This window comes from Lutra lutra, chromosome 2, assembly GCF_902655055.1.
Source record: "Lutra lutra chromosome 2, mLutLut1.2, whole genome shotgun sequence".
Lineage (NCBI taxonomy): Eukaryota > Metazoa > Chordata > Mammalia > Carnivora > Mustelidae > Lutra > Lutra lutra.
The window spans coordinates 15,181,631-15,200,757 of NC_062279.1; the positions used below are offsets into that span (position 1 = coordinate 15,181,631).

The 19,127-nt window shown below is 41.3% G+C and overlaps 1 protein-coding gene across 1 annotated transcript in view; it reads right to left on the reverse strand.

Moving 5' to 3' along the window:
* Positions 1-19,127, reverse strand: part of ENPP6 (ectonucleotide pyrophosphatase/phosphodiesterase 6) — a 110,315-nt gene that overhangs the window by 56,473 nt on the left and 34,715 nt on the right. Inside the window, exon 2 of the mRNA XM_047714681.1 lies at positions 299-478. Coding sequence (XP_047570637.1) covers positions 299-478 — 180 coding nt within the window. The remainder of the gene's footprint in view (positions 1-298; positions 479-19,127) is intronic.

A 19,127-nucleotide genomic window follows, 5' to 3' on the forward strand; every position in this document is an offset into this window, starting at 1 on the left:
CAACACATAATTTACCTCTTTTGACTATCCAAAATTTTGCACATGAAGAAGCGTGATCTACTACAACAATGTTGCCAAACCAAGGAAATCAGGAAATAGCATTGTGTCTGGTCAGATGTTACCTCAAAAAAAAAATAGTTTAGAAAACATGCCCATAAGACATATTTCTTGTAAGTCTCCCACTTTTCAAACTCTGGCTTGGTCTTTGAACATGACAACTACATCATTTGTCTTAAAAGACTCCATGGTGTTTGAGATTTGGAAGGCTGGAGGGACCTGAGTGTCAACACACACTCACCTGGCCAGTAGTACATGTAGACCTTCCTTTTGGCCTTGGTCAGAGTGACCCACAGAGGTTCTGATCCATTCCACCACAGAGGCATCAGGCTGTCTCTGTTGACACCAATGTCAAATGACTTGTTGGTGGTGGGGTCCCACATGTAGTTCCCAATCATCTGGTGGACCTCACAATGGCGGCCTACATTAATGAGAACACAAGGCCGTCAGTTCATTGTTCTGGTCTTTTCATTCTTCATCTTTTTATAAAAGCCATTTTCTCTCTTCTGTTTATAAAAGCCACTCGTGCACAGTTAGGAAATACAGAACAGCATGAAGACTCATTTTTGATTTTTTTCTAAATCATAGAGGTTTCTTCTCTCTTAGATTGTACCACAAAGACAAATGAGAAGTCTAATAATTGGTTGAGGATGGGGTCATTTTGTGTGAAGTTAATTTCCCATCCTATTTTAAGTTATACTGAAGACGTAGTGCACAAAATCTGACCTATTGTTCATGGCTTGAAATCTAAATGTGAATCTATACGGAAATTGTAACTTCCCATGGGGCTGGGATGAGATCTTCACCCCAGAGCACCCCTTTGAAACCTCCTCCCACAAAGTCATGAATCTAGATGCTGTGGAGTTTATTCCCTTGTTTTCCTGGATAAGAGGAGTTATCGCTTCAGCACAGAACAATGATAGAATCTACGACATTTGGAACAGAATGGTGAAAAATAGATTCAACTTTGAAAAACAAAGCAAGAAAACAGCCCTCCAAATGGAGTGTTACATAGAAATGAGGATTGCTTCGGTTGGGCACAGCTTAGTCCCAGAAGAGAAGCCAGAAGTGAAAGACGCAAGCGCTTGGACTCTTTTGAAACGTTAGGCTTAAATTATTTATTTTGGAGCAATCTGCTACATCTTTAAAGTAAAAATAACACAAACATTGGCAAGTGCATCAAAAATTGCTGCAATTTTCGTGAGCGTCATTTGGCATCAGGATGAAACACGCTTCACTGGGCTCACTAACTAGGCTTCATCAAAGTGGCTGTTTTTGGGTTTGTTTGCTGTTCTTCTTTCTTCTTGAGCACCTCTACCCTACCTCAACACACACAACAGATTCATTTTTAAACAAAAACAAAGAGAAACCATAAAAATGCATTTTTGAAAATTGGGAGGCCCAAAAGATGATAAAGGAAAAACCTTTTATTTCATCATAGGAACCCAGGCCTTCTACAAATCAGGCTTTGAACTTAGAGCCCAGAGATCCAAACAAAATGGTGTTTTACCCAAGGATGCAGAGTTCGTTTTTGGACCCTGACCACAGCTTTCACGTGTGGACTGTTGAGATTAAAAAATAAAGAACTTTGAGCAATTTCTCCCATAGTTAAGGCATTTAGTTATATTTATTCCTTCAACTAACATGTATTCAATAGCTCCTGTGGGCTCCACATTGTGATAGGCATAGAGATTCAAAATCAATACATGTTGTCCCCATCCTCAAGGGCCTTGTAATGTAATACTCAACAGAGTTTCTTCCTTGGGCTGAGGCTAAGAAGGGGACCAGGATGCCACCTTAACTTGAGACTTGGAGGTATTCTCATCCACTCTTTTGAGGATAACTCCTAGTATGTTCTAACTCATTAAAAGTAGGAGCATCTTTCTTATTGGTTGATTATGTTTGTTTGTTTGTTTAGCCTATCAGAGTTTAATAATATCAAGGTGATCCTCTCTTGAGTAAAATTTCTTACCTATACAGCATCCTGTATCGAAGACATTTTTAATTATCCTACTAATGCTCACTCTTTTCACAAGGCAAGATAATCATGGTAATATTCACTGGGAAATGTGTCCTTTTTGGTCTTTTCTAGTCCTCCTAAGGGCAGAGGTATCTCATCTGGAGCTGGTGTCACAGACGTGACAAGGGTGCAAAATTGGAACGGGGTGTGGAAAAAGCATTACCAAAGTCAGTAAACCAAGACGTTTCTAGACAATCACAGGAAAGGACTGGAAGGGCTAGGATAATGGGAAGAGACACCAAGTGGGAGGGGTACAGGGAATTTCTGTTTTTACCTGAAAATGTTTTGACTATTTTAGAAGAAATGCCTGAAACTCAATCTAAAGCAGGGGCCTCATGTGATCCAGTTTCCACAAGGTGCTACTTTCAAGGAAGAATGAAGCAACTGAAAATAATTTTTAGTTATACTTATAAGTACTTATAAATTGTGTATCTCGGAAATCCCACAATATCATTTGATAAAATGTTTCTCTTCTTTTCAACCCTCACACTCAACCGTCTAGACCCTTGAGGGTGCAAACTATCTCACCCTCTTTTGTTCTCTAGCTAAAAAATTATAAGGAGCTTCCTGTGGATTGTAGAGCTGTCTTATGACTGGATTGTGGGAGGTGTGTTTGTGTGTGTGTGTGAGAGAGAGAGAGAGAGAGAGAGAAGAGAACATTCTTCCAGAGAATTTCTGTTAAATTAAATTCTCCATCTCTTTTTTGGAAATATCCATAGAGCCTCACTGAGGAGAGACAGGATCTATATGTGCAGTTAACACAGAGTTCTGGCATATTTTAAAGTTTCAAATGATGAAATCTTGTTTCCTGTGGTTATCTGAGTCCCTTAGCTTTTTTTGTGATGGATCTTCTCGCCTCCCCATTACGTAAGATGTAGCATTAGCCTTGATACTCCCTTTACACACCAGCTGAATCCGTGGTGCCCACTGACTCAAGTGAGTTCTGATAACTTTAATTATGGCATTCTTTGGGAAGAATTTTTAAGATGAGGACCCAAGGGTGGCTTTGGTTTCTGCTCCCATCTAGCACACTGATTGGTCTAGCCCAGAGTGGCTCATCCATTCTCTCTCTCTCTCTCTCTTTTTTAAGGTTTTATTTATTTATTTGACACACAGAGAGAGAGATCACAAGTAGACAGAGAGGCAGGCAAAGAGAGAGGGGGAAAGAGGCTCCCTGCTGAGTGGAGAACCCAATGTGGGGCTCGATCCCAGGACCCTGAGATCATGACCTGAGCCGAAGGCAGTGGTTTAACCCACTGAGCCACCCAGGTGCCCCTGGCTCATCCATTCTAAAGGAAACACAGATGTATGGAGATCAACACTTCTCCAAAGGCTGGAAGTGATATACTTCCTGCTCACTTCCTACAAATAAATGGTACCTAAAGAAGATCCTGGGACCAGTGGTTCTCTCTATTTGAGTTAAAGGGTTTCTAAGTGTTGACTGGAGCTCTTTCAACAAGACTAACCTCAGACCCCTGTTTAGAAAGTAGGTTTTATTCTTTTGGTAGTTTGGGGCCTTTAAAATGGGAGGGTGTATTCTTCAAAGGCTTAATCATAGATGCTGCGCTAGTCCCCAGGGGCAACCCTTTGTTCTGGGAAGCATTGCCTTTCTTAGAAGCCAGCAGGAGGATGTATGTTCCCCATCTCATGTCTGCTCTGAATCTTCTCTCCCAGATGAGCTGATTTCTTTCCACGAATATATTAAAGCTGGCAGCCTGTGCTTATAACCGTCTGAGTCCGCTCTTACTCAAGCTGGTTTCCTTACCTACTCTGTCTCTCTCTTGCTCTTTCATTTTTATTGCCTGGGCAAATGCAGTGGCTGTAAAAACAGAACAGAACGAAACACAATGTACTGGCTTCTGCAGCCCACAAGCTCTCATCTCCATATTTCTGCCTGACCCATATCTATTTTTATATATCTGCAACTCTTCTTGGTTTTCCTCTGGTTTGGGCTTTCCAAACAGAGCTTTGCTCAAAGTTTGATTATTTGGACCCTTTCCTCAAGACTTCAACAGGAACTTTCCTGACACAGACACAAACCACAAATCTCGGGTGGTTTTCAGGTATGATGTAAAGAAGGCCTACTTCTGTTCATCCTCTCCTCCAAACCAGGTGGGACTTTAAAATTTGTTCCAGAAGGTGTAGCACTCACTCTGAAAATGGGGACAGCTCCTGGTACAAAATTTCCAAACACAGTTGAATGTTTTTCTCTTTTTCCCTCCCGAAGAGTTTATAAATTTGTTAACACAAAATGTGGCAATCAACCTGATACTTGAAGGACTTGTGGACATTTTTAAAAAATGAGTTTCAGGGGTAGAATTTAGTGATTCATCAGTTGCATACAACACCCAGTGCTCATTCCATCAGGAGCCCTCTAAAGGATTTGTGGATCCTTGAAGCCCATCCATAGATGCCCTTCAGTTTAGGAGCTATTGCACTTGACTAGGGGCTGCTAGTGGCTTCAGGCCAGTGGCAAGTTCAGGGGCTACTGCCTGCCTTTCTCAGAGGAAGCTCATGGAATAGTTTCCATACCTAGAACTACTGTAATGAAAGGAGAAGGATAGGAAATCTTCATTCTTTATTCCCCAAAGTCTTTGTCAAGTGTGTTCTGAGGTAATGACCATCACCAGAAGCTTCTTAGCAAATACCCATAATCCTTTGCATCTGTTATATGTCTCTAAACATCTCAGAAATGGCTGGCCTTCATATCAAATGAAATGAATGCAAATCTGTCTATTTTATCTGTAACTCATGTAACTATAAATTTGCTGTTCCCTAGTCTTCAATCAGTCTTAATTTTTTCTCATTATTTTCAAACAGTAAATGTTACTTCCTTTTATAGTTCTTCATTTCATTTATTCTTTTTTTTTTCATTCACTCAATGTGTATTTATCAAATGTTTATACGCCAGGCATTTAAAGATCACAAGCTATGATCCCTCTCTTTGAAGTGCTCACAGCTTGGTAGGGGCAACATTGTGGTATAATAGTTAAGGGGGCAGGTCTTAGAGGCAGACTGCACAGATGTAAATCCAAGCTCTACTATTTACTCTCTGATGACCTTGGACAAGTAGCTTAGACTCTGTAAAGCATCAATTTTCTCATCAGAGTAATAAGGATGGTAATAATTACTGTGATATATACATATGGATATGCAGTTCTCCCTTTGCATGGTAGTGTAGGACCATAAAAATGCTCCAGTCAAAAGACAAGGGGAGACAAAATGGACAAAAAAGCAAGACCCATCTGTTTGCTTCCTACAAGATACTCATTTCAAGACACACACTGAAAAGTGAAAGTGATGGAAAAACATTTAACATGCAAAGGGAAGTGAAGAGAAAACTGAGGAAGCAATACTTATTTCAGATAAAATAGACTTTAAAACAACGACTGTAACAAGAGACAAAGAAGGACACTAATCATAAAGGGAACAATCGAACTAGAAGATATAACAATTGTAAATATTTATGCATCCAACATGGGAGCACCCATACATAAAGCAACTAATAACAAACATAGAGAAAGTAATTGACAGTAATATAATAATAGTAGGGAACTTTAACACCCCACTTACATCAATACATAGATCATTCAAACAGAGAATCAACAAGGAAACAGTGGCTTTGAATGACATATTGGACCAGATGGATCTAACAGATATATTCAGAACATTCCATCCTAAAACAGAAGAATACACATTCTTTTTCAAGTGCACATGGAACATTCTCCAGAATAGATCACATATTAGGCTACAAAACAAGTCTCAACAAATTACAAAGTCATAAATGAATCTTTTCCAACCACAATGCTATGAAACTAGAAACCGACAAAGAGAAAAAGTCTGTAAAGACCACAAATACATGGAAGTTAAAGAACATGCTACTAAACAATGAATGGGTCAACCAAGAAATCAAAAAGGAAATAAAAAAAAATACATGGAGATGAATGAAAATGAAAATGCATGGTCTAAAATCTCTGGGATGCAGCAAAAGCTGTTCTAAGAGTGAAGTTTATAGCAATACAGAGCTACCTTAAGAACAAGAAAAATCTCAAGTAAACAACCTAATCTTACACCTAAAGGAGTTAGAAAAAGAAGAACAAATAAAATCCAAATCCAGTAGAAGAAAATAATAAAGATTAAGCAGAAATAGATGAAATAGACACTAAAAAGTCAATCAAATGGATTGATGAAGCCAGGAGAAGGTTCTTTAAAAAGATCAACAAAATTTGATAAACCTTTAGCCAGACTCATCAAAAAAGGGTGGGGAGACTCAAATAAACAAAATCCAAAATGAAAGAGGAAAACTAAACCACACCACAGACCTGGAGCCCAATTGTGAAAATGTGAATAAGTTAAAATCCTATATCCATGTACCTCTATTACGTGAGATAAAAATAAAACTTCACAACAAGTTAAAAAAAAAAAAGGATTATAAGAGAATATCCTGAAAAATTATATGCCAAAAGATTGGACAATCTAGAAGAAATGGATGAATTCCTAAAAACATATAACCTCCCAAAACTGAATCAAGAAGAAAGTGAACATTTGAAAAGACAAATTACTAGCAAGGAAATTGAATCAGTATACAAAAAACTCCAAAAAAACAAAAGTCCTAAACCAGACAGCTTCAGAGATGAATTCTACTAAACATTTAAAAAAGAGTTAATAATACCTATTATTCTCAAACTATTCCAAAAAAATAGAAGAGGAAGGAAAGCTTCTCAATTCATTCTATGAGGCCAGCATTATTCTGATACCAAAACCAGATAAAGACACTACAAAAAAAGAGAACTATAGGCCAGTATCTCTGGTGAACACAGATGCAAAAATCCTCAAAAAATATTAGCAAACTGAATCCAACAATACATTAAAAAAATTATTCACCACTATCAGGTTATATTTACTCCCAGGATACAAATGTGGTCCAATGTTTGCAAATCAATCAACATGATACATCACATTAATAAAAGAAAGGATAAGAACCATATGATCCTTTAAATATATACAGAAAATACATTAGACAGAGTACAACATCCATTCATGATAAAAAGCCTCAACAAAATATGTTTGGAAGTAATGTATCTCAACATAATAAAGACCATATATGAAAAAGCCACAGCTTACATCACACTCAATGGTAAAACACTAAGAACATTTCCCCTAAGGTCAGGAACAAGACAAGGATGTCCACTCTCATCACTTTTATTCAACATAATACTGGAAATCCTAGCCACAACAATCAGACAACAAAAAGAAATAAAAGGCATCCAAATTGGTAAGAAAAGGGTACCTGGGTGGTTCAATTGGTTAAGCATCTGCCTTCAGGTCAGGTAATGATCCTGGAGTCCAGGACTGAGCCCTCCATCAGGCTCTCTGCTCAGCAAGGAGTCTACTTCTCCCTTTGCCTCACCCCCACTCCTCTTCTCACTCTTCCCCCATCTCTCTCAAATAAATAAATAAATAAATAAATAAATAAATCTTAAAAAAATTGGTAAGGAAGAAATGAAACTTTCAATATTTGCAGATGACAAAAAAAAAAACCCCTAAAATCCCTAGAAAACCCTAAAGACTCCACCAAGAAATATTAGAACTGATAAATGAATTCAGTAAAGTCACAGGATACAAAATCAATATATAGAAATCCATTGCATTTCTATATACCAATAATGAAGTAGCATAAAGAGGAGTTAAGAAAATAATCCCATTTACAATTGCACCCAAAATAATAAAATACCTAGGAATAAACTTAAGCTAGGAGGTCTGAGAACTATAAAACAGGGATGAAAGAAATTGAAGATGACATAAACAAATGGAAAGATATCCCATGCTCATGGATTGAAAGGACAAATTTTATTAAAATGTCCATACTACCCAAAGCAATCTAAATATTTAATGCTATCCCTATTAAAATATCAACAACATTTCTCACAGAACTAGCACAAACAATCCTAAGATTTGTATGGAACCACACAAAGACCCTGAATAACGAAAGCAATCTTGAAAAAGGAGAACAAAACTGGAGGTCTCACATTCCCAGATTTCAAGATATACTACAAAGCTGAGTAATCAAGATAGTATGGTACTGGCACAGAAACAGACAGAGATCAAAGGAACAGAATAAAGAGCTTATAAATAAACCTACGATTATATGGTCAATTGTTCTTCGACAAAAGAGGAAAGAATATGCCATGGGAAAAAGATAGTCTCTTATACAAAGAGGTGTTGGGAAAATTGAACAGCTATATGCAAAAGAATGAAAGTGGACCACTTTCTTACACCATACACAGAATTAACTCAAAATAGATTAAAGACCCAAATATGAGACCTAAAACCATAAAAATCCTAGAAGAGGGGCACCTGGGAGGCTCAGTGGGTTAAAGCCTCTGCCATCAGCTCAGGTCATGATCCCAGGGTCCTGGGATCTGCATCTGGCTCTCTGCTCAGCGGCGAGCCTGTTCCTCCACTCTCTCTCTCTGCCTACTTGTGATCTCTGTCTGTCAAATTAATAAATAAAATCTTCAAAAAAAAAATCCTAGAAGATAGCACAGGCAGTAATTTCTTTGACATCGGTCATAGCAACATTTTTCTAGATATGTTTCCTGAAGCAAGGGAAACAAAAGCAAAAATAAATTATTGGGACTACATCAAAATGAAAAGCTTTTGCACGACGAGGGAAACAATCAACAAAATGAAGTCAAACTACTGTATGAGAGAAGATCTGTGCAAAGGACATATCCGATAAAGGGTTAGTATCCAAATGTATAAAGAACTTCTACAACTCAACACCAAAAAGACAAATAATTTAATTTTAAAATGGGCAGAAGACATGGACAGACATTTCTCCAAAGAAGACATACAGATGGCCAACACACATGAAAAGATGTTCAACATCACTCATCATCAAAGAAATGCAAATCAAAACAACAATGAAATATCACCTCACATCTGTCAGAATGACTGAAATAAAAAAGACTAGACAATATGTGTTGGTGAGGGTGTGGAGAAAAAAGAATCCTCGTGCACTGTTGGTGGGATGCAAACTGGGGCAGCCGCTGTGGAAAACAGTATGGAGGTTCCTCTGAAAATTAAAAATAGAACCACCATATGATCCAGTAATTCCACTACTGGGTACTGACCCCCAAAACTATGAAAGCACTAATTCAAAGGGATATATGCACTCCTGTTTATTGGAGCATTATTTACAATAGCCAAACTACGAAAGCAGCCCAAGTGTTTATCAATTGATGAATGGATAAAGAAGATGTGGTATATACATACGCAATGGAATATTACTCAGCCATAAAAAAGCATGAAATCTTGACTTCTGCAACAACATGGATGGATTTAGAGGGTATACTGCTAAGTCAATCAGAGAAAGACAAATACCATATGATTTCATTCGTATACAGAATTTAAGAAACAAAACAAAGAAAAAAAGAGACAAAAAACTACTCTTAACTATGGAGAACAAACAGATAGTTAAGGGGGTGAAACAGGTGACGGGGATTGAAGCACACTTATGATGAGCACTGAGTAATGTCTAGAACTGTTGAATATTGTACACCTGAAACTAATAGAATGCTGTATGTAAACGATCCTGGAATTAAGTTTTTTAAAAAATGACCATGCAATCTGAAACCAGGCAAAACTATCCTAACAATCAGTGGGAAAAATTAAAATTCTTCCATGGCTTTTAGTATTTTTGTCAAAATGTTAAAAATTCTCTTACTGGAAGTAATAACTATATAGAGAGATGAAGAAAATAGTAAAATTAATACTTATTAGTACACTGTAATTTAAAACATTAGCAATATTGACAAAGAGTCTTATTTCTTTGTAAAAATAAAACTTATCACCCTGGTTTGAACAGTGCTCGCCTTCTTCTTCCCAAGATAAAACACAATACAAGTGAGCATATATTCCTTGTCTTAGCAAACTGTCCTACCCTTTCTAAGTTTGGGTCAGCTTCAAACATTTTATCCTTTGTGTTTTCAGTACCATGAAATATCTCTGAGAATTCTTTTAATATGAAGATCCTCGCTGCTCTCACTTTAGAACATCTTCTTCCTTGTCATCACAACTGCTTCCTTCATTTATGTCAATAAGTTCACCTTTGCTAAGTTCCTCTGGCTGCACAATGACAGTGTCTGATGACACCTGGCATCAACATCCTCCCGATCAACTATTTCCTCTAAGAGCCCACTTACTTTGGGTTCAGTTCCTGCAAAGGTATTTGCACAAAGCAGTACATTTCTGCCGTGTCCTACTTCTAGACTCTTTTTTTAAATGTTTAGTAGAATTCATCTCTGAAGCTGTCTGGTTTAGGACTTTTGTTTTTTTGGGAGTTTTTTGTATACTGATTCAATTTCCTTGCTAGTAATTTGTCTTTTCAAATGTTCACTTTCTTCTTGATTCAGTTTTGGGAGGTTATATGTTTTTAGGAATTCATCCATTTCTTCTAGATTGTCCATTCTGTTGGCATATAATTTTTCAGGATATTCTCTTGTAATCCTTTGTAGGTCTGTGGTGTGGTTTTAGTTTTCCTCTTTCATTTCGGATTTTGTTTATTTGAGTCCCCCCACCCTTTTTTGATGAGTCTGGCTAAAGGTTTATCAAATTTTGTTGATCTTTTTAAAGAACCTTCTCCTGGCTTCATCGATCCGTTCTACTGGCTTTTTGGTGTCTATTTCATCTACTTCTGCTTCTACGAGGAGTGGATGTTTTCAGCTGCGTGTTTAGGTCATATTTCTTCCAAAACTCAGCTAAAGAACCTGCATGATCTCCCACTGTAATGCCATAGCTTGGTCAACAGCCCGTCTAAGAAAATAGGCTTTGAAGCGTTGAAATAGCGCCTTGGTCTATTTGCTAGATTACTGAAGATGTTTTTGTAGTAAAAAGCACATGTTCCCACCTTTGTTCAAGTGTTGAAGAGAATTAGGGTGACCTGGAGTAGCATTATCCAGCAGCAGGGTGCATTCTAGTTAAATTACGTGGGTTTATCGCTGGGAGGCGGGAAAGCAACACAATTACATGTTTTGCTGTCTGTGCCTGAACTAAGTAACATGTGCAACAACCAATTACTAACAGACCTTGAAAGAAGTGATGCGATTGGTCACGGATCATGATACACATTTGTTATTTACAAAGTGGTCTGTGGACTGAGGAGCCAGCAGTGAATTATACTTTATGCTACAATAGCGACGATTAAGGTTGCCATATTTATTTTAGTTAATATGGAGTGGCAACCGAAGTTAGAATCCTGTTGCTGGAGAACTGGTATTATTTAACTCAACTGTGGTAACTGGATCTTGTGCTTCCTCAAACTGAACAGAGTGAGGAGTGTGTTTGCATATACACAGACATATGTGCAAGCACATACGCACATACACACACACACACATATATATATACACACACACATATACGTAGCACATAGTAAGCACTGTTAACATTCACGTTTATTGCTATTATTAGCGTGGAGAATCACAGAAACAAATATAATCTAGAGATCAGCTGCAGATGCTTTTCTCTTGCGCTCTCCACTTGAATGGTTGCAACCCTATTTCCACCAATATTCTTGCAAATTCCCACATCATTGGAGGCACCTTCTCTTCTACACTCTTGCTTCCATTATACATGGCATCCCAGAAATGAAGCCCGGTCATTTATTACATTGCATGACATTTCTTCTTTTTCTTTTTTTTTTTTTAAGATTTTTTTATTATTTATTTGACAGAGAGAGAGATCACAAGTAGGCAGAGAGGCAGGCAGAGAGAGAGAGGGGGAAGCAGACTCCCCACCAAGCAGAGATCCGGATGTGGGCTCGATCCCAGGACCCTGGGATCATGACCCGAGCTGAAGGCAGAGGATTTAACCCACTGAGCCACCCAGGCGCCCCCATTGCATGACATTTCTACGAAGAACCACCGCCCCCCAACAAAATGTTCCTCCTTGGCCCCTCACTGTAAAGGTCCCAGCCTTGTCCATCTCACTGATTCACCTCCTGTCCATTCTCTGCTCCACGGCACCTACCAGCCAAATTTCTCTCCAGACCTCAGTGTTTTCAAAAGCAATTCAGTCCTCCAGAACTCCTGCTCAACTCATGAATTTGCATACTCATTAGCTTATAGAATGCTGGAAAAAAGGAAGGAAGGGAGAAAGGAAAGAGAAGGAAAAAGAAAAAGTGTTTCTTTAAACAGGAGCCACCCACTTTAGAAGGCCATTGTCGTTAAGTTGCCAGGTTTATTTTAGGGGGAAAAAAAGAGAGAGAAGGAAAAAGACAAAGATGAATAATTCTCAGTTAAATTTGAATTTCAGATAACAATGAATTTTTTCCTCTATAAGTGTGTCCCATTTTCCATGGAACGTACTTCTGCTAAAATATTATTTGTTGAAAAAAAATATTACTTGTTGTTTATCTCAAATTCAAAAGTGGACGGGCACCCTGTATTTTACCTGACAGCTCTCATTGTCAGGCTGAGGAGCGCCCTCTCTGTTGCTCTCTCATAGGAACGGTGAAGCACGAGAGGCCAGCTAGGAGGGACATAGGGAGCCCATGAGGAATGCAGAGTGAGGGGAGGCCAACTCCGCCTGCAAGAGTCAGGGAGATCCTCTAGAGGAGCTGGGAATTGAAAGCTAAGGAGGACTTTTCAGGCACAAAGAGTACTGCATACAGAGGTGAGGGCAAGCACAAAATGAAGAAGAGATGAGAGAGGGGAGAGTTTCTTCAGGTAAAACAGTTCCACTTTCCGTCACTCATCGTTCACTTTCCTTAAAGGGCGAGAAGCTCTTAATGGTATGTTGTGCTGGTACAATTCAAAGTGGTCATGGCCTGATTGGGTCAAGGTCCTGGCACAGTAAACAAATGGTACAGCTTCCCGAGAGGCGCGGTTTACAAAGCGGTGGCCAGGGTTTGGGGGAACCAACAAGAGATGGTGAAGCAACCCAAGGTTAGTGTGGCAGAGGGCCAGCACCCCTCCCCCGCCTCACTGAGGCTCCAGAGCAAGCGGAGGAGTGCGGCCAGCGCTGAGCGAGGGAGTCAGGACCGGTCTCCCGAATTCAATCTCCTCCCCATGGCCAGCTGAGGCCATCCAGGAGGTCAGCCTCCCAGAGCTCCAGGAGGGCGAGGGGAGGGGGAGAAGTGCAAACAGATAAATAGAGAAGACCCGGCATAAAAGAAAACCATAAGCTAGAGATTTTTCAAGAAAATCACATTGACCTCAGAAATGGAGGGAACAGCTGGGGGCCTCCAGGTCTACCTAATCGTCTACCTGTAAATTCAGAGGCAAGGAATAACTCTCTGCATTATGTACATATAAGGTGTGAAAGGGTTGAATACTTGCCCAAGGTCACAGTGCTAACAAGTGGTGCACAGGGCACAGGGGCAAAGAGAACAAAAGCAACTTGAACTCTGATCACTTGTCTTTCAATATAATGTTCTTTTGCTCTTCGTTTCTCATGACTGCAGTAGAGTTAGTGGTCATATTTGTATTCCAGAACACACATTTATGCTAATCTCAAGAGGAGACCTCTTGGCTTTTTTTTTTTTTTTTTTAAACCATTTGCTTGTGTTTGTAAATACAGCTGCAGAAAACAAGCACGTAGCCTATTGTATCACTGAACACTCAGGTTCCACAGCCAATGAGGAACCAGGAGAGGAATTTCTCTATTCTACAAAAGCTTTCTTAACTCTGATGTATAACCACTCTTACAAAGTAATACGAATCTTTAATTTCTAAAGTCATTCGTTGTGTTTTTCTGGGGTCCACCGGTGTTTCCATTGGATGAATGGGGCCGTGTCTAATCAATATTAGAACAGCTCTTTGGAAAGGGAGAAATGAAGTTGCACGTTAGGCCCATCAGTTTAGTTGAAACGTGGTGATGTAAATACAGGTTCTAAAATACTGATGAGCATCTGGGAAATGATTGTTCTAGAACACATTTTCACCTAGGGGCAGCCCTCAAGAGGCTGAGGCCAGAGTTGCAGGCAGGCCTCTGGGGCCACCTGCTGGAAATCAGTGTCACAATCATGTATGACGGGCACACTGGGACAGGCTGCCGGCAGTCTGTCCACCCCTGGAGACAATGGCTACCGTGGAGAGATGGCGGGCATGTGGCCAGACACACCAGGGTCTGGGCTAAGGGGTCTCCCCTTCTCTAGCTGTGGGAATTGAGGTTAATCCTTACCTTCTCAGATCCTCATTTTTTTTTCCATCTCCAAAATGAGAATAATAGTACTTTCCAGGCAGGACTGTGGTATTAAAAATAAAAGCTGTCCACACTACAGTGCCTGCTGTGTTTCAAGTACTGTTCTCAGTTCATATGTTATAGGTTGAGTTGTGTCCTCCCAAAACAAATATGTTCGAAGCTTAACCCTCGTACCTCAAAATGTAACCTTATCTAGAAACTGGGTCTTTAGAGAGGATAATCAAATTAAAATTGAAGTCATTAGGGTTGGCCCTAATTTAATATAACTGATGCCCTTATAAAAGGGGAGATTTGGACACAGAGACACACGCCGAGGGAAGATGCTGTGAAGACAGAGGGAGAAGACGGCCATCTATAAGCCAAGGGGCACCGAGAGCTACCAGAAGCTAGAAGAGGCACGGAAGGATACTCCCTCGGAGCTTTTAAATGGGGTGGGACCCTGCCGACACCCTGATTTCTGACACTGGCATCCAGTAAGTGTGCGCTGATTTATTGTAACAGCTCTCAGAAACTAATGAAGCCTTCAACCCTGACAGCAACTCAGGGGATAGGTACTATTGTTAGCCCACTTTATAGATGAAGTAACTGAGGTCCAGAGAGGTGACGTTCCTGAAGTCTCTCAGCAGCATGTTTGGTGGAGCCAGGACTCAACTCAGGAGCCTGGGGCTGGAGGCCTTGCCCTTCCCCGGGATGATCCGCTAACGCTAGCTGGCCAGGGCAGGCACTGGCCCCCAGTGGAGCCCCAGCACTCAGCGGGCCCCGAGGGAGGCTGCCGCTGCCGCTGCTGTGCGTGCTATCATGCAACCTGGAATGCTGCCCCCTCAAGGATGAGATGGCTTCGGGGGACTGGCTCTGTCCAGGAATAAGGTGGCAGGAAGTACTTCAACAGGGGCAATGCACGGGTGGGCCAGAGGCTGAGTTAGACTCACTCAGGAGGTCTTACCACCTGAAGGCCAAAGGTGTGAACCAATCTGACAGGTAATAATAAGCTTAGTAATAAGACCAATCAACTTAGTAATAAGACTCGTTCTTGGCCACCTTGTATGGATCTGGAATTAGGTGCATTATGCTTCCATCTTAGTATCCAACGTAAGTCCCAGAGATGCGTACTGTTATCCTCATTTGCAGGTGGAGAACTAAGGCTCAAAATGGCAACGCAGCTGGTAAGAAGGCAGAGCCCCAATTCAAAAGCCAGATCCCACTGATTCCGTGCCCTCGTGCCCCCCAGCATCCACTCCCCTCCAGCCACCAGGCTGCTGATCAGCCCATCAGGACTTGCTCATCTTAAGAGAAATTGCTTCTGAGATTCTCACCAAGGTAACCGCATGGAGGGGCGCAGATCTCCAGAAAGCCAGACCCTTTGATCTTTTACAGTTGACTATCGTGCACAGACATTACCATAAATTTCTCTAAAGAAGGGAATGCTGCCAGACAAGGGATACTAACGAAGCAGATAGAGATCATACATTCTGTCTTCCTCTGGAAAAAGTCCAGTTGTAAAAAGAGAGGCTCCCAAAGGTCTGAAATCCGGGGGTCTCAAGTTAATGGGTGCATTTAAAGACTGAGTGTATACACAACACCTCAAATTGATGTGGCTCCAAGAAGTAACCATATTCCTGAATCAGAGCCAGGCAACCGAGAATGTTCTAAGTCAGACTTTGTACTTCTAGACCCCTCTCAGCACTTCTTGAGCATTTGGAAGCTCTAAAGGTGAGTTTAGGCCCTATTTCGATGGGTGAACTTTCGAAGGACTATTTGATACCCAAGACGCTTCAAAGAATTAAGAATGTCTTGCTCAAGGCACCTAACTTACAAGTTGACATTGGTTTTAAGGATCACCTCACTTGGGAAATACATCTTATTTTCTTAACTTGTTCAAAGACAGAATTTGGTATGTTCAAGAAGGGGCTTCAAATGAAACATGCACGGTCAAGTTGAAAGAAAATCTCAAAACTTGCACGTCTCTAAATGCAACTACTGATCTATGTGCCAGACACAGTCATGATTAGAGTCTGAGTCACAGATACTGCAAGACCGAGATAACAGGCTTTGATTATAGTGTGAAGTGTAGGGAATGCAACAGAAATAACCCCAAATGTTAAAAAGGAGAGCTAGTTTTATTAGAGACATTCACACTTGTAGTTTTGAGGTCACTGGACTAAAAAAAAAAAAAAATGTACAGTTTTATTTTTCTGGTATGCACTAGATGGGTGCAATTATTTAACAATGGAGCACAGGAGAAGAAACAAAAATTATTTTCCTGCGTAAGGACAAAAATGTAAGTTTTGGAGATTTTATTTAACACTTTTTATTTTTGGAAAGCTAATATTTTTTAATCAAAGCTCAAAGAGATTCCCAAACAATTTAATCTGTCCTCACCTCTATGCACAAGAGGTGTTAGAGACAAGACTGAACTAATTATTGCATTAAGATGGAATCTCTTTTGAGAGACACATTCCCATTTTTCTGAGTACTTCTAGGGACTTCTAGAGATGGAAGGTATTTGAAGGGAGAAACTTCTTATTCTGCATACCCGACTGAAATTCAGCCAGTACCTCTATCCCGAAGTGAAAAAGCCTCCATCCCCTCCATCCCCCCCACCCCCCCACCCCCGGAATGAACTGCCCTCCTCTCCCCCAGTGATATAAGCTTGGTCACATTCCTCACACCACTTGGGGTAGTTACTTGGGCATAAAACAGGCTCCAGCCCCCTCCCATCCTGTCTGCCTGCAAGTGTTTACATTCTCTCCTCTCACCCAGGACAGCAGCTCTTCCCAGAGCAGGGGGAGGGGCAGGGGGTGGTTCTAGTTCTCCAGTTGTCCCACCTGTGGCTGGGGGAGGGGTGGGGGGCAAGGATGGAGAGTTCAACTCAGTAAAAAAAGAAAAAGAAAAAAGAAAGGCACATGTATTTCTTGGATCCAACCCACATTCTCCAATCCGGCTTTTCCATTGGTATAGAATCTGGGATGACCGATGGGTGATCTCCAACAACAGAGACCAGATATCAAAATATTATTGGATCAACCATTAATTCCAGAAACTGATAAAAAATCATCAAATGCAGCTGTTCAGGACTATGAGGTAAACAGCAACGTCAATGGCTCAATCTAGTGTGGACCAACCAATCTATAAAAATGAAAACCATTCCACCCCACCCCTGCCTTTTTTTTGGGCGGGGGGGGGGGAGGTAGGAACCAAATGGAAGAAAACTAACTTTTTTTTTCCTTCAAGATTATTTATTTAATTATTTGACAGACAGAGAACACAAGTAGGCAGAGAGGCAGGCAGAGAGAGAGAGGGGGGAAACAGGCTCCCCGCTGAGCAGAGAGCCCGATTGGGGGCTTCATCCCAGGACCCTGGGATCATGACCTGAGCTGAAGGCAAAGGCTTAACCCACTGAGCCACCCAAGTGCCCCAAGAAAACTAACTTTTGTCAGTGTGATTAGTTTTGTTGGTCGTTGCTAGAATGTGTGAGGTATGATGCTGGCCTGTCCAAGTTCACTATACACTGGGCCAGGTGTGACCGTGGAGAAGTGAGACCGGCTTCCCAAGTCATGGGAGGAAGAAACAGTTCAGGTCACCATTGTGGCCACGGTTCATCTGCTCTGATCAATGAGCACCAGCGATCAGCACGTAAATGGACAGTTTCAGAGCTGACACTCCGCCTCACTTAATGATCTGTATATATAATTCTCCTTGGGTGCTCTTAGCATACATAAAACCTGTCGAAAGAAAATTTGCCTTGCAGATGAAAGAGTAACTCAAATGAGCAATTCATCACTTGGCCAGGTGTGAAAAGTATCTTTTTGATGTCCTGATAGTTTCCCAGTCCAAGGAGTCCACACCGCTGGAACAGAGGAGCTTTTTGAGTTAAAAATAGCAGCTCAGTGGGGCGCCTGGGTGGCTCAGTGGGTTAAGCCGCTGCCTTCGGCTCAGGTCATGATCCCAGGTCCTGGGTTCGAGCCCCACATTGGGCTTTCTGCTCAGCAGGGAGCCTGCTTCCTCCTCTCTCTCTGCCTGCCTCTCTGCCTACTTGTGATTTCTCTCTGTCAAATAAATAAATAAAATCTTTAAAAAAAAAAATAGCAGCTCAGGCAGGATGAGAACAGGCAGGAACTGAGGACCTGTGAGAAGCTCGTGGCCTCGGGCATGGTGTGCTGGAGCCCAACAGACTGAAGTCGGGATCCTACCCCGGCCGTGGGAGCTCACACAAGTCATTTAACTTCAACGAGCCTTCATTTCCTCATCTGAAAAATGGAGGTAAGCATACTTTCTCACAGAGTTAAATAACGGCAATGGCTAAAACGTTAGCACACAGTAGGCACACAGCAGGCACTTGGTGGGTGCACAGCATTACCTAAAGCCCCCTGCAAAGGGCCGTGCCCAGCATGCAGGTGTCAGGGGCTTCTAGGGCGGGATGCGGCTGGGCCGCCTATCTCCTACTTCGTGTTTGCACAACACGGTCAGAGGCAGACTCTCAAATCCTTGAAGGAATAGAAAAGAAGCATTGCCACATATGTGCCTTGCTCAGGAAAGTCTGGGAGGCCTGAATCCCACATTCAGAACCTAACCAAGGGCCCAGGAGGGCTGAGAAAACGGCTCCCCTGTGCCTGGAACATGCGTGGCCCGACACTGCCCTCTACTGATGGTCACAAAAACACCACCACCGGCGGCAACACCCCGGTGACGCTAAGCGCCTGTCGCCTGTGCCAGCCTCACCCAGCCTCACCTTTCGTGTTTGCATTTCAGGGTTGGAAGGCACCCCAGGATTCTTAAAGCTGTCTGTAGAGATGCTAAACATGCCAAGAATCCGGGCGGAGGCAGGCCACGAAGCCTGGGGGTC